This window comes from Nannobrachium achirus, assembly GCF_963921795.1.
Source record: "Nannobrachium achirus genome assembly, chromosome: 3".
In the NCBI taxonomy this organism is placed as follows: Eukaryota; Metazoa; Chordata; class Actinopteri; order Myctophiformes; family Myctophidae; genus Nannobrachium; species Nannobrachium achirus.
In genome coordinates, this window is record NC_137812.1 from 14,931,881 (window position 1) to 14,946,976 (window position 15,096).

At 44.5% G+C, this 15,096-nt stretch overlaps 1 protein-coding gene across 1 annotated transcript; it reads right to left on the reverse strand.

Annotated features, from left to right (window-relative positions):
* Window positions 1-9,818: 9,818 nt before the first annotated feature.
* Window positions 9,819-12,067, reverse strand: LOC308282001 (large ribosomal subunit protein uL29m-like; the record flags this gene model as incomplete). The annotated part of the gene is made up of 3 exons (XM_080722349.1): window positions 9,819-9,987; window positions 11,169-11,279; window positions 11,883-12,067. Coding segments are annotated over 3 exons (465 nt in total), but the record flags the coding sequence as incomplete, so codon positions are not given.
* Between the last annotated feature and the right edge of the window lie 3,029 nt (window positions 12,068-15,096).

The following is a 15,096-nucleotide window of genomic DNA, read 5'->3' on the forward strand; positions in this document are numbered from 1 at the left end:
AGTGCCCAGGGCTCTGCCTCCTCAGATTCCTCCTCCCTCATATAAAGGAACCCAAGAGATTCTTTATTCATGGGTTCAATTTGTAGTCCTACAGCAGCCATGTTGAGGACCAACACAGGTGTTTCACTTGTCTGATTGGCATATAATTAATGTTCTACACCAATCATAACACCTGTGTTGGTCCTCAATATGGCCGCTGTAGGACTACAAAATGAACCCATGCATAACATTCTTTTAGGATGATAAACAGTGATCTGATAAAGCTCCTGGATGGAGACAGACGCTCTGAATTCTATAACAAATGGTGTCTTCAGCTGGATGAACACGTTTGATAAATAGTCTACAAAACAAACCGTGTGTATCTGCAGCCTGCAGCAATGGGGCTGGTCAAAGATATCTGAATGGAACTATGAACCCTTCTGGACATGCCTACCAGATGCAGGCCAGTCCAGTTATGAACTTGTCTCTTGCAAATGTAAGAAGGGCTGTGTTGGGCAGTGCAAGTGCAAAAAAGCTCAGTTAAGAGTGCACAGCCCTCTGTTTCTGTGAAGGTGAGTGTGAACAGTCTTCCTTGGGATAGACCTTGGGTTTGGGTCTTGTGAGATAAAACAAGCGTCTTAGAACTTATAAAGTTTCTAATTAAATTCTGTATCAACAAAAATGTAGGATTCGACACAGAGATCATCCGTATGTAAAAAGTCTGAAGAAATGGCGGTCATTATGAATTTTCAATAAAAATGATAAATTATCCAAAAAAACACATTACCAAGTACATAATTTATGGTAAAAAATTTAATTATGTTTCTCTGCAATATCATATTGTATCCATCACTCACTAGAAACATTTTTTTTTTGCTGGCGGCCATTTTGAAAAAGCAGCTACCATGTTGAAAATTCACGATGCTTTCTCTGCAATATCATATTGTATCCATCACTCACTAGAATTCTTTTTTTTTGCTGGCGGCCATTTTGAAAAAGCAGCTACCATGTTGAAAATTCATGATGCTTCCATATCGAAATCCTTTCGGAATGCCTTTGGCTATAAGTCTACCAAAATGTCTTGCTTTTATCACAAACTGAATGATTCCTTTATATTTTGGAGCTAAGCTGCTGCTGGACTATTATAATTATAAAATTGATTGAGTTAATGCAAACAACTCAATTACTAGACAGACTTACTTTATAAATGCAAGTATATCAGAGACATACATGACCTACCTATCGGTGTAAGTTCATTTTTTTTGCTTGCTACTTATTAAAGATTTGGTCAAATTAGAGTGTATATTGACTTGACCTCACTGGACCAAAATTGTGTGGTTAACCAGACTGTACTCTTCAACAGGAACAAGAAAACCGAAGAATATTCATCGCCGCAAAGAGGCAATTAACGCTAGCGAAGCTGGCTAATTTACGAGCCTCCGGCGTGGCGATGGTCAGCCAACTTGATCTTGTGGAAGGAGGTAGGTTGAACTGCCGTTCCAATTGTAAGTATGGGATACTTGTTTTGTTATTGTTCAGGGTCTTTGGTGGGTTTTGGGGTGGGGTGTCTGTTAAGGGTTTGGTGATAGTTTTCTCCATGATATTTTTTTTCTAATCGGAATCATCATTCGAGGATGTATCAGAATGTGTATATTCAAGTTTTTGGGTGAAGATAATGAATGGATTCATAGGACATTGGGGCACCCACTACCATATCAAATCTCTTATATTTTTCACCCAATACCTGAGCTAGCATAACAACTAGGTTAATCATTTTAGTTTCAGCTCCAGCTCCTCCACGGCACCCCAACTTGCCTCTTCCACAGCTGCCAAACCCCTTGCCTAACCCCCTGCCTCCTGCTCCCCGGGCCCTCCAGCCCCACCAGGATAACGTCGACCTGCTCCCAGGAGGTAGGTTCGATTTCAGTTCCAATTTTATGAAGACTTGTCTGTTGCGCAACATCTAAGTTAATAGTTTTTGTGTCAACAGGTCCAGCTAACCTTGACCAAGATGTGGCCGATCTGCTTCCAGGAAGTAGGTTCAATTTCCGTTCCAATTTTATGAAGACTTGTCTGTTGCGTAACAACTAAGTTAATTATTTTTCTCTCAACAGGTCCAGCTCCTCCAGACCAGCCTCTGGCCCCCCCGATCCCAGGAGGTAGGTTCAATTCCTGTTCCGGTTTTAAGAAGACTTGTGTCAGGGGCAGGAACAAATCTAGGCAAATTGCATTTTAACATGGTACTTGATAGGGAATCGTCTGTGACTATTTAACATAGAACAAATACCCTGGAACCTTCTTTTGCCTAACAACTAGGTTACCATTATTTATTTATTTATTTATTTATTTATCATCTTCCAGCCCAGCCATCCCAGGGACCAGCTCCAGGCCCTTTTGAACAGCCCAATGGGGAACAAGCCGCTGGTTCAGCAGGTGAGGGGAATAATGGTTCCAAATTGCAAGAATACATACAAGGCTGGATCTACCAAGAAAAATATTTGGGTTATTGGGTCAAATGATTCAAAGATTTGATTTGAAATGGGTTGCCCAATACTTTATCAAAGCCATTGATCCACCCAGTAACTGAAACAAACTATTCTCTTTACCACAAGGATATCCACTCTAATGAGTTGTTTCAATTCATCCCTATAGCCTGCTCACGACCAGCCTGCGTGGCCCTGAAGGCTGATGCAGAGGAGCTTGCTGGCTGAGAACAATTCCTTAAGAGAGCATATTAAGTCTCTTACAACAAGAGTTATGGAGTTGGAGAACTTCAAAAGGGCCCATCTCACGCCCTTGAAAGAGAAAAGGGCCCCTAGGGTGGCTGGGACCCAGCAGAGGACCCAGCAGACGACCCAGAGGGAGGCGGATAATGCTCCAGAGAGACCTGGCAGGAAGGCCACGGTCAAGACAAAAAATACAAAGCAGGACTTCTTTAGTGAGTATTGTTTGGTACTTCATGACATCGTAACGTGACTTCTTCCGATATGTGAAAAAGAATCATGAAATCAATCACATATATGTTTTCTCTGTGTGTGTGTGTGTGTGTGTGTGTGTGTGTGCGTGTGCGTGCGTGTGCGTGTGTGTTTGTGTACAGTTGAAGCAACTAACCACTTTCGGGAACATTGGGCGGCCATGCGGGACAATCCTAGGTGGAAAGATAACAAGAATACCGAGGCCAGCCATGCAAAGACGATTTGCATAGCGATGGGCTGCGAGGGGAAGGCTGACCTCCTCCCACTAAAGAATACAGACCGGCTGAGAAAGTAGGTGGAGTCCAAAAAGTTGCCTTTCAATACATACTCATACTCCTGATTTGTTATTTTAACTCTTATATCTTTTTTTTTTCCACAGCTGGATCTCAGAGCAGCGTGACACACTAACCCCCACCACAATTAAGCAATATCTGCTTCACTTCAGTAGATTTCTTAATCACATCCAGTGTACCAACCTTCTAAAAGAATCGTGCCTCTCAAAGAGCGACATCATGAGCATCCAGTACACGTTGGAGTCCCTGAAACACGGCAACGCGTCAAAAGTTAGGGGGGGGGGGGGGGGGGGGGCACACTCTCTCATCCTAGGGGGGGGGGGGGGGGGGGGCACACTCTCTCATCCTGTACCATGGACAACCCATTGAAAGGGGTGTCAGACAGCATGCGTCAGTATGTCCGTGATGAGAGCACCTGCAAGAGGCTGACATTTTTTCAGCTATTTGACGGGGAATAAGTGGCGTCCGTTGAACCCAAACACTGCTGCTGTGATTACTGTGCCAAAACCTGTGCCTGTAAGGATGCATGCAGTGGAAACGCCAGTGCACTGGAACAGCATGCAGACCAACAGATTGCTCCAGAGAGAACTGTCACTGTAGACCAAAAGGCTGAGCTGCAAAAGAGATTGGACGGCAGGGCATCACCCGGTGGGTGGAAAGACTTTGCGGTCTACAGTGTGAACGAACAGCTGGCCTGATGTGGTGCATGACGTGGTGGACCAATGCCACCTGCTTTTTACTTAACCCCCTCTCTACTCTCCACTCCAGCTATCTTAAGGACACATACGACTTTTTGGCCAAAGTCAGAGCCCTGTCCCTCGACCCCACGGACCTCTTGTTCTCCATAGACGTGGCCTCCTTATACACTAATATAGACGCGACCCAAGGATTGGCGGCGGTCCGTAAGGCCTTTAACTCCCACCCCCATCCGGATCGCCATGACGACCATATTCTGGAACTCCTGAGTATAGCTTTACTCACGAACGAGTTTTCCTTTAACGGTCAAACTTACCTGCAGGTGAAGGGGGTCGCCATGGGAAAGAAATTCGCCCCAGCCCTGGCGGACCTCTTCATGGCGGAATGGGAGGCGGGGGCTTTAGAGGGGTTCCCTTTGAAGCCCAAGTCCTACTTTCGGTACCTCGATGATATTTGGGGTGTCTGGCCCCATTCCCAGGTTGACTTCACCCGATTCATGGAACACCTTAACGCCCATTCGGACTCTATTTCCCTCACCCACACCATCGATCCCCTCACCCTTGATTTCCTGGACACCACTACCTTCAAGGGTCCAAATTTTCCCCTCTCACATCAATTGGACACCAAGGTCTTCTTTAAACCCACAGACACGCACGCTCTCCTCCACTACAATAGTTTTCATCCCCCCCATACATTCCAAGGCCTTGTCAAATCCCAACTACTCAGATTCCATAGAATCTGCTCCCGAGAGGAGGATTTTGAAGCGGCCACATCTACCCTCTTCGGGGTCCTCCATAACAGGGGTTACCCTTGGGCCCTTCTTAAAAGGGTCAAAGCCACATTCCTCACCCCTAGGGCTCAAAACACAGACCCGATTCTCCCCATAATCACTACCTACAACCAAATGGCCATTGGAGCCAACAAAGCCCTGAAAGGCAATTTGAACCGGGCCAATCTCCCCCCCGGCACGCTTGGCACCAGAAGGGTGATTTCCGCTTACAGGAGGAACCCTAATCTCAGGGACCTTCTGGTCCGGAGCAGACTCCCCAGCCCGAACCCCTCTCGTCGTCCGGACCCTCACCCCCACTTTCAACAAACCATAACCCTCCAACACCAGGGTACCCTGATCCGTACACCCCGTGACGGATCCCCCCAAATGAAAAACCTGGTATACCTCATACGCTGTCGACACTGCGGCATTAGGTATGTGGGTGAAACAAAAAATTCCCTCCAGACCAGGCTCACCCAACACCTTTACAATATTGAAAACCGGCTCAAAGTCCAAACATCCCTGGTATCCCATTTCATACAATGCGGCCCAGACCAACTCCGAATCTCAATTCTCCAGCATAATCCCATTTGGACCCCCTCCCTAAGAAAAAGGGCTGAATTCCTTTGGATTATGAAACTAGACACCCAGACCCCCCGGGGCCTCAACCTCAAACCCTAAAACAATACTCCTCCGCCCCCCCGAGTTCGGTTACCCAGGACCGACACTACGACCTGAGGGTTCTGCCTCCTTATCAATAAGGACTTGGACACTTAATCACCGTGTTAATCACTTGTATATAACTAATGAACAATTGCCCTCACCAATGATTTCCTTGCCTGTCTTGATCAATTGATGGATTTTAATTTAATTATACTATTGTTTTCTTAATTTTGCCCTATGGCCTTTGTTCCCTTGGGTTGCCTTATGGCCTTGCCTCATGGCCCCTGTTCCAAATAATTTACTTTGATTGTATCATTCTATTGGTTTGTATATAGTTCTTATTGTACCTTTTGTGATTAATTAGGATGTTTTAGGGTCTGTATACTATTATTATCTTGTCACCATAATATTACTCCTCAATCAGTTCAATTTATCAATTTTACAAACTGTTCAATAAAACTTATTTGACCCTACCTGTTTACCCTTTATTACCACTGCAACAGATCGGTTACTTCAAGGGGTCATACGATATCCTTTCCCTTTCACTCTTCAAATTCCCAACACCTTAATAGTTATCTTAATACTTACCTTCACATTTACTTACCTGAATACTTACCCACATTCCCTAAACACTCATACGGGTCCTAATACCTACCTTAATACTTACCTACTGTGTTACAAAAAACATTCATTGGCCCCAGAAAACGCCCACAAAACTGATGAAAAGTGATGACTCATCACTTTTCATCACTAAACCATCATTTTCTGGGGCCATTTTTAGCCCAAGGAATGTTTTTTTGTGCAAAACAAATGCTTGCAATGGATTCAGCATCATGACAAACCCCTAGTTAGACCCCTCACATCCTACTTAAAGCAGATTTTTTTCTGGGTATTTTCCTCCTGTATAGAAAGTCGATGGGAGCCCAACTTGATTTGGCCGCTGTGGGTATTTGCAGTGAGCAGACTATGGTAGATTTTTTATCCTGGCTAGTAGACCTAATTTCCTGTCAGAATCAGTTGAGAAACTAAATAACACAATTTTTTCCAACCTGAGTGGATTTTTTTCCTAGAATTACTAGACTAATACTTCTAACTTCTACTCTGTCACCACACCACCACCTGCAGCACGTGAATCAACTTGCGGAAAAGCAGAGATGCCACCGACGACCACCGATCACTAGGCCCAAGAGAGGCAGACATCCAGGCCCAGATGGAATCGCAGTGATTCCTCCACGAGAGGCGACGGCATCAAAACCACATTTGGCGAACTCAAATGGGGTGAGTTTTCACATGATTGTTGTGGCGTAAAACTACATTATAGCTACAGTATACTACTGAGATTGAGTGGAGTAAAAAGTAATTAAACTTTGGCCCCCATCGTCAGTGAAATTCTATTTTTTTGTTCCTATAAGAAATAATACATATGTGTTTGTGTAGCTTATCAAAAGATAAGTATCTTGTGTCATCTCAATAACTTTCTCTCTATGTTTCAGCCGGCTGCACCAAGGCCCAGGGCAGCGACGAAACCACGTTCGGCAAAAGGGAAGGTTGCACCAACTCCAGCTCCAGTGGCAAATGTGGCATCGACTCGTCGAGCCAAAGTACCAACCCGTACGGTTACAAAGAAAGTGGTTAGTTTAATTGTAACCTTCTGGAGTGTTGTATGACTATAGTGTTTCTAATATTGTCCAAATATTCATTGAAGCATATTGCCTATACTGCAGGCCTATATTTAAATCTCATTGCATTTTCTCATTCTCATTACAGGCTCATACGGTGGACACCATTCTTCCGAATGGCCATTGCGATTGCGCAGATACAACAGACGCCGCAGAAGGGCAGATACACCAGCTCGGACACCTCATCATGACCTCTCCGAAGCCCTGAACACACAGTTGAAATGGTACCAACATTATTATGGTTGGGACAAAGCAATAGGTTTAAATTTCAAGTCTACTAGCACGATCCCAAAAAGATGTCGGACCACCCTGATGCAGTCAGTAAGTCTGTGATGTTGGAAAATAATATTTACAAACAATTATGAACATCGCACACAATGCATGGAGGGTCCGTTATAACCAGGACATCGCCCTGGCATGTCAAGCCATATCGCTTCTCCGAAATCCGGGACATCGTCCCAGGCGCCGTAACTTTGGCAACCGTTGCAACCTGGCCAATCTATGCTGGGGGACAATGTGGCTGGTAATGCATTCCATTGTAGCAGCAAGATACCTCTATGAACTAAAGTGAAGATGGGACCCTGGGGGGTGTGGAAGGTCTGGTGATGACGGTGCGAGTGAATGGCAATTTGGTTTAGGTAGTAGTCGTCAAACCCGGCAACAGTCCGCCATTCCGAAACACCACTATTCCGAAGCAGGGTTAGGGTTAGGTTTAGGGTTAGGGTTAGGGTTAGGGGTAGGGTTAGGGGTAGGGTTAGGGTTAGTTAGGGTTAGGGTTAGGGTTAGGGTAAGGGTTAGGGTTAGGGGTAGGGGTAGGGTTAGGGTTAGGGTTAGAAGTCAACGTTCGGAATAGCGGTGTTTCGGAATGGCGGGGTGTAACCGTCAAACCCCCCCTCCTGGGAGTTATATTCATTTCTGACGTGTCAAAACATTTCAAAAGTGGGTCTACCAACAATTCTAGCCTGCAACCTGAAGAGTCACCACCAGCGTCTTTACACTGGGGAGAGGCCCTTCCAGTGTAACCTGTGCGACAAGAGTTTCTCTCAGGCAGCTCACCTGAAGACACACCAGCGTGTCCACACACACAACCCGTACGGTTACAAAGAAAGCGTTTAGTTTTTAGTTTAATTTTAACCTTCTGGAGTGTTGTATGACAATAGTGTTTCTAATATTGTCCAAATATTCATTGAAGCATATTGCCTATACTGCAGGCCTATATTTAAATCTCATTGCATATTCTCATTCTCATTACAGGCTCATACGGTGGACACCATTCTTCCGAATGGCCATTGCGATTGCGCAGATACAACAGACGCCGCAGAAGGGCAGATACACCAGCTTGGACACCTCATCATGACCTCTCCGAAGCCCTGAACACACAGAGAAAGGACGCCGTTTCGCAACACCATAAAGAAACGTCATTTAAACAAAATAGCCATTTTGAGACATTTTGCAGCAGATCTAAATGTAAACAAGGCACAAGGCAGGGCGCAGCCATCTTTCCTCTTCTTGTCCCACACTGTCATGTGACTAGATGACGTAATCGTTGCCGTCAAGTGATAATCCAAAAAAACAAAAACAACCCCCTTCCAGCCCTTCAAAATAATAGCGGCGGCCTATGGAGGAAACTGCGTGGCACCGAGGCACCAAGCAACCTTCAGATTAAGAGGCACTAATTGTGTTAAATGTCAGACGCGTTCAGGAGGGCATTTCCATGAAAACCTGGCTTGTCCCGAGGAATGAAGAATCATCGGAGTACAAAGTACTTAAGTCTGTGGAATGGGGGTTGAACCTGACCATGGATGCCAACGGTTATCGTCGAACGATAGCTTCCGCAAAAATCACATGGAAGGATCCGATCTGCACAAATGACCCTATCCCAGAGGGCTTATATGACCAAACAGTTAATGCAGCCGACAAGATGACCTACAGTCGTCTTTTTGATGGGTAGTTCCAATTAATCTGGACTGACAAAAACCTCAATCAATCCAGGTGCTGGCGAGGACTGTACAGCAACTCATGAGTTCGCAGCTGGCGACCAGCTTTGCGGTGTCTGAGCTCGTCCGAGCGGCAGAGCCCCCGCCACACATGAGATATGTCGCCTGTGGCACCGAACAGCCAGCGACAGCGGATGCTGCCAGCATGACCGAGCGACCCAAGATTATTGTGCCAGGCGGTCCCGGACCGCACGTCAGACTGGATCCACAGGAGCGGACCAGAAGGACCACAAGAAACTTTGCCTGTACTGTGGGGACCCTGACCACATGATTGCAAATTTCCCTACAAGGGGGTAGGGTAGGTCTACGTAGGCGTATACTCCTAGCCCTGAGTCCAGACCCTGGATGGTATGCGAGTATCGGGGCCGACAGATAGAGCCTTTCAGACGCAGGACGCCCAGCTGTGTTTCGACCATGGCAACCCTAACCGTGCCCGCATCTTCACCACTAAAATGGAAAAAGTTTTTTACTGGTCTCCATTTTTGTCTAATAAAAAAAATCAATACAATACTTTCATTGACAGACTTTTTTCAGTTGTTTGCCTGTACTGTGGGGACCCTGACCACATGATTGCAAAGTGCCCTACAAGGGGGTAGGGTAGGCCTACGTAGGCGTATACTCCTAGCCCTGGATGGTGTGCGAGTATCGAGGCCGACAGATGGAGCCTTTCAGGCGCAGGACGCCCAGCGGTGTTATCGCCGGTGCTCCTCTAGAGGAAATGCCGGCTTCTTTTATCGACCTCCTGGAAGCCGTGGATCACGCGGCCTTCACGGCCATTCCCGTTTGGCCCCCTCCTTCACCGTGTCGTCCATATCCCCACACCTGAGGAGATGGTACAGGTGGAGGTGGGGGCCGGGTTTGCATGGGCAACTGGAAATGACACATTCCGCCATGCTGCTGGTACCATCGATGGGTGTCATGTCCGCATCGTCCCCCCTAAAATGCCACAGAAAAGTGTTTTGTCAATACGTTTCCCCTCGCTGGTGCTGCAGGGTATCTGTGAGGCAGATGGCAGGTTTTTGGACATTTATGTCGGCCAACCTGGCACTGTCCACGATGCCCTTGCAATGAGAAGATCACCGTTCTTCAAACTGGCCCTGTATCCTCCTGCAGGGTACTTCCTGTTGGAGGGTATCCCTGCTCTCATGACACCGTACCGCAAGCCTCTAGCAGGTAAGAACGCTCTTACTCAGTCAAATTTTGAAATCTCCGCCATCTTGTTTGTTTGTTGTTCCACACAGATAGCACTAAACGTTTCTGTATTGTTGGTGACTGCCTGAGATATCTTCACAAACCACGGCCAGACTGTTTCATTGGCTTCTCCTGAGTTCCTACTTGGTGCTGCGCTCATTGCGGATGGCCTAGCGTACTGCGTACCTAGTGGTCGGGTGATATGGACCTTGGTGGTGTTTAATTGGGTTTCTTGTCATTTTCAAAAATGTTAATACTGTACACAACGGTTATGTTTAACCTTTTTTTTAACACTTATATTTATATCACTTTTTTTTCTTGTTAAATATATGTTCATATCTACAGTAGACACCAGCAAGGAATATTGCCACGCCTGGATGCACAAAATGATGGCACCCACCGCTGACTTTTTTTGCATGTTGTTTGTGCATGCTGTTGCATAATCAGTTTAATTTGACAGGGGTCTAGCTGACAGGGGTATATGCAAATTATCCTGGGTATAACCCCCCTGGGTATGTGGGAGGTCTTAAATTAACTGCCAAAACCCAATTGTTTGGGTCAGATGAAGGCTGATTGATTGAAAAAAACTAACCCAAATATTGAAAAAGCTGAGAAAGGTGAGCTTAAAAGGTTAATCTGCTATGGATCAAAAATCTCAAATCCAAATAGCCTCTACAGACACCGACGCCAAATGTGGAAAGATTTAAAGAAAAACACCCCTATCACAAAAACATTTGGAGGAAACTTGTTATTGAGTACAGACTTTTTTTTTTTTTTTCGTGGTTGATCTTCCTGGCCCTCGCCCGAAGATGTTTTTCTATACAGATCTTAATGTGTAGCTCAACGAATTGCGGTGTGAAGAACGTCCTCTTCTTGCATCTCCTGTTAATGTACCAAGGACTTGCATGCACTGTCTGAATTTGTACCAGTTGCCGTGTCCAAATACATCTCTCCTCCACCCTCCTGGCTGGGCTTTCTCTTGGCCCATCTGTAATAAACGTAGGGCCGTCTCTCTTTCCGTCACCACTGACTCCAGCCTAGCCATTGACCGCTCAATCTTATTTAATCGTTCTGGACTTGGCATTGCAATTCTCTGCCGTTTTGACTTCTGCTCAATGCAGGCTTGTCAACTCTCCTGGATCTCCCAGGAGTCTCCTGGATTTTGAACCCCTCTCCTGGGAGTCTCCTGGATTGGCAAATCTCCTGGATCTCTCCTGGATTTTGTATCAAACCCCCAAAATTCACCAGAACACAGGAAATGACATCTACTATGTTAAAAAAATTCTGGGGGAGGACCCCCAGACCCCCCGCTTTAGGGGTGGGGGCAATGCATGCAAGAAAGACCATACAGATATTCACTTAAGTAATGACTTAAAGATGAGAAATCATTATTAAAGATGTCCTTTTGCTTCAGTCATCAAATCTGTACACCAACATTTGGCATTTAAAGGCTGAAATTGTACCCATGCTAGTAAAGCAAGCCTGATAAAAGTATCAAACATGCACGAAATTCACCAGAACACAGGAAAATATATCTATTAATAAGTTTTGGGGAGAGGACCCCCTAGACCCCGGTTGGGGAGTTCCGCGCACCCCTCAAAAATAAATCTCCTGGATTCTGACAGTCCAATGTTGATAACCCTGGCTCAATGGTGAGGAGCATGTTTTTCTCTTTCAAGAGTATATACCACAGTTTATGCAAGTCTTCATTGCTTTTTGTCCTCAGTTGCTTGGCATCCCACGGTGCACCTGATTTTACTATGTTCTCTCCCCACTTCTCAGGTAAGTCGAAGAACTCCTCCAGTCCCCTTCTGCACACGGTTGTGTGCAAAGGTCACAACCGTGCACAATAATCTCATTGTTTGAATTGAAATGATTGTGGTTGTTAAAGTAGGCCTACTAAATATCATTGCAATGGATGGACTATTATTGTGACTGCTATTGAAACAGATAGGCCTATATTATGGTAAAACCCAGTTTTTGGCCTGTGAGTGTGATTCCAATTGTTCTTTGTCATTGTCCTGGTTTCTATACAAGGACCAGAGAATGGTGGGCAGGCTTAAATACCAGCAGGCAAGCCACAACCATACTCACTGTGCTGTCATTTACGTGCTGCACAGAACCAACGAGTCACTCGCGCAAGTGCAGTTGTGCATTGTTTGAACGGGACTTTTAAGTAGCAGACGGCAAACGCTCTGTAACGTACGGTATTCATCTACATAGACAGGCCTACATTAATTTGCTCCTCAGCACCACAACTTGTTTAATACTTCTAATCTGATGTGTCTGTTAGTTATCTTATTCTCATTCTCTAATTGTGGGCTCACCTGAAAGGCGAGAACATGTTATCTTCATTATTTATAGAGTGAGTTCCGTCGCCTGAGTTCCGTCACAGACAGTACAAAGGCAGGGCCTTAGCCAATGAGGTGCAATTGAGGTGTGGAAAATCTGGGAGTGGTGTTAGCTGGAGTATTGGTTGAGCTTCACATGACAGTTAGCACGCTGTAGAATAAAGTCACGAGCGAGCCCACACTGTTTCGGAGGAATTGTATCTCTAGTTTACAATAATGCTTTTATCATTTTCAGATCATGGAGCAATTGTGGGTCGAGGGAATAAGAAGAAGCCTTCCAAAAGTGCAAGATCCTGATGTTGATGTGGATATCCAGATCATACATGGGGACAAAACAGCATTTGTGGAGTTATATATGGAACAACTGCAGAAGGGAACAGATTTTGTGTTTAAATCAGCAAAAAATGATCACAAAAAATGTTTACCACCATGCATGTGAAAGAGCTAGTAGACCCAAGGGGGAAAAAGCACAGGCGAGTCAGGAAAAACAAGTGCAAATTCATGTGAAGCATATGTGTCCTTTACATTTATAGAGGAAATTAGTTACACTGCTGTTGTAATTCGGGGGAAAGGGGGGGGATTTGTCACACAGGACATTATGATCCGTCCAGCAATGAGGAGAAAAAGATGCATCAGATAAATCCAGAATTATTTGGATTTGTGGAGATGTGGCTCAATCAAGGCTTGTCCATTTTCCAGATTGTTCTTAACAAATTGTCTTCCAAGGTTTCCTCCAAATCAGGAAATGGCCTCTGCCACATTCACTCCCATTCATTTTGAAATAGCCATATTTTTTTTTTCTAGAGTTGCTATATGAACAGTGAACACGTTCATAAACTTTAGGATGTTTACAGAAGGTTCCATTTTGAATATCTGTGCTTCTGAATAAAGAAAGAAATCTCAAAAACTTGCCCTAACCCTAACCCATATATCATTTTTATAATATAACAAAACTAAATATATAACATATACTGTATGGATGGATTATTGCGACTATTATCATTATTGTTATCATAATTACTATTGTTGTCTACTTTTTATTTTCATTGTGACAAAAAAGAAGAAAAGAAAAAGAAGTGTCATAAAAAATAAACAAATGTAAAAACATTACCAGGGGTAGGGCCCGACAAGCCTTGTGGCTTCTCTCTACCCCTTTTTCAGGGACTTGGACAAGTACTGTGAAATGTATGTACAGATATTTTCGTATGCATATTTATACTGTTGATTATATTTTTCTATTTTTTCAATAATAACTTGTATAATGCCCAAAGAACTGAAAATAAACTGAAACTGAACTGAACTGAACTGATAAAGGCCACAGCATTGTTTCTGCTGTGTCTATCTCAACATGGCATATATGAAAATAAACAGTAGGATGCTTACTTTCTACTGAGAAAAAAGATTGTTCCATTGTGGATTTAGGGTCACATTTGTACGGCTTGGTTTTTCAACATAGTGCTTTGTTTTATGGCACGGTGGCCAAGGTAAAGATCAATGTAGAAATTGAAAAGTGACTTAGTACAGATGATGGAGGGGAGAAGGGTTTGTGAATTGGGGCTGTTAAATGGGCCCCCACCCAGCCTCTCCGGCCTTTTTTTACACTTTTAACACTGGAATGGGAATACAATCATACAACTAAACAGATCTGATATGAATATGTCTCTTTCTTTTACTACAGGAAGTAAAGTGAGCAGGGGTCTTGACGTGGTATTTGGAATCGCACATCAGTTCTAGGCAAACTCCTCCCTCGGAAGCTTCTGATTCATAGTTCCCCCTTATCCTCACCCGAAATGCGGGCAAGGCAATTTGCAACTCAATGGTATTTTGGGGACGCTATACCTGCTGCCCATTATGCCCACTCTGCCCTTTGTGCATGGAGGTGTGGCCGCAGGCGTGTTGTTGCAATTTCACTATAAAAAATATTTTGGCAACACAGATTTAGGAAAGTGTACATAGGACCCTAAAACCACCCGCTATGCCACCCGCTATTTGGTCGTTCACAAGAGTGCGCCCAGGCAGCTTAAATGCGCGTCCACAGTCGAGAGTCGGTTACATGCCCCCATTCCGACATGCTGCCATTCAGACATCCCATCATTTTCATAGAGGAATGGTCTTCCTGTTAGGCCTTGCATGAATGAATGATTTTATTTTTTTGTAGAACACTTTTCCAAACGTAGTTCCAAAGTGCTTTACAGACATTAAAAACTAGAGCAAACATTAGCAAAATAGATACTAAAAGAAAAGACAGGCATATAGGCACCTCCAACCGTGCATGCCCATGGTGGACTATGCATGACCAGCCCTTCCCTGTGCCAGCCATAATCCTGTCTGCATACAAATTTAGAAGAAAAAATCTAAAACAAAAAACAAGCCTGCCTAAAAGCATGAAACCTCAAAGGAACATTTAGAATATTGGATGTTTAGTATTTACTTGGGAGTTTTTTTTTTATGCCCCATCTGATACCCAGAACTAGGGTGACTGTGTGCACCAACATAATTTAAA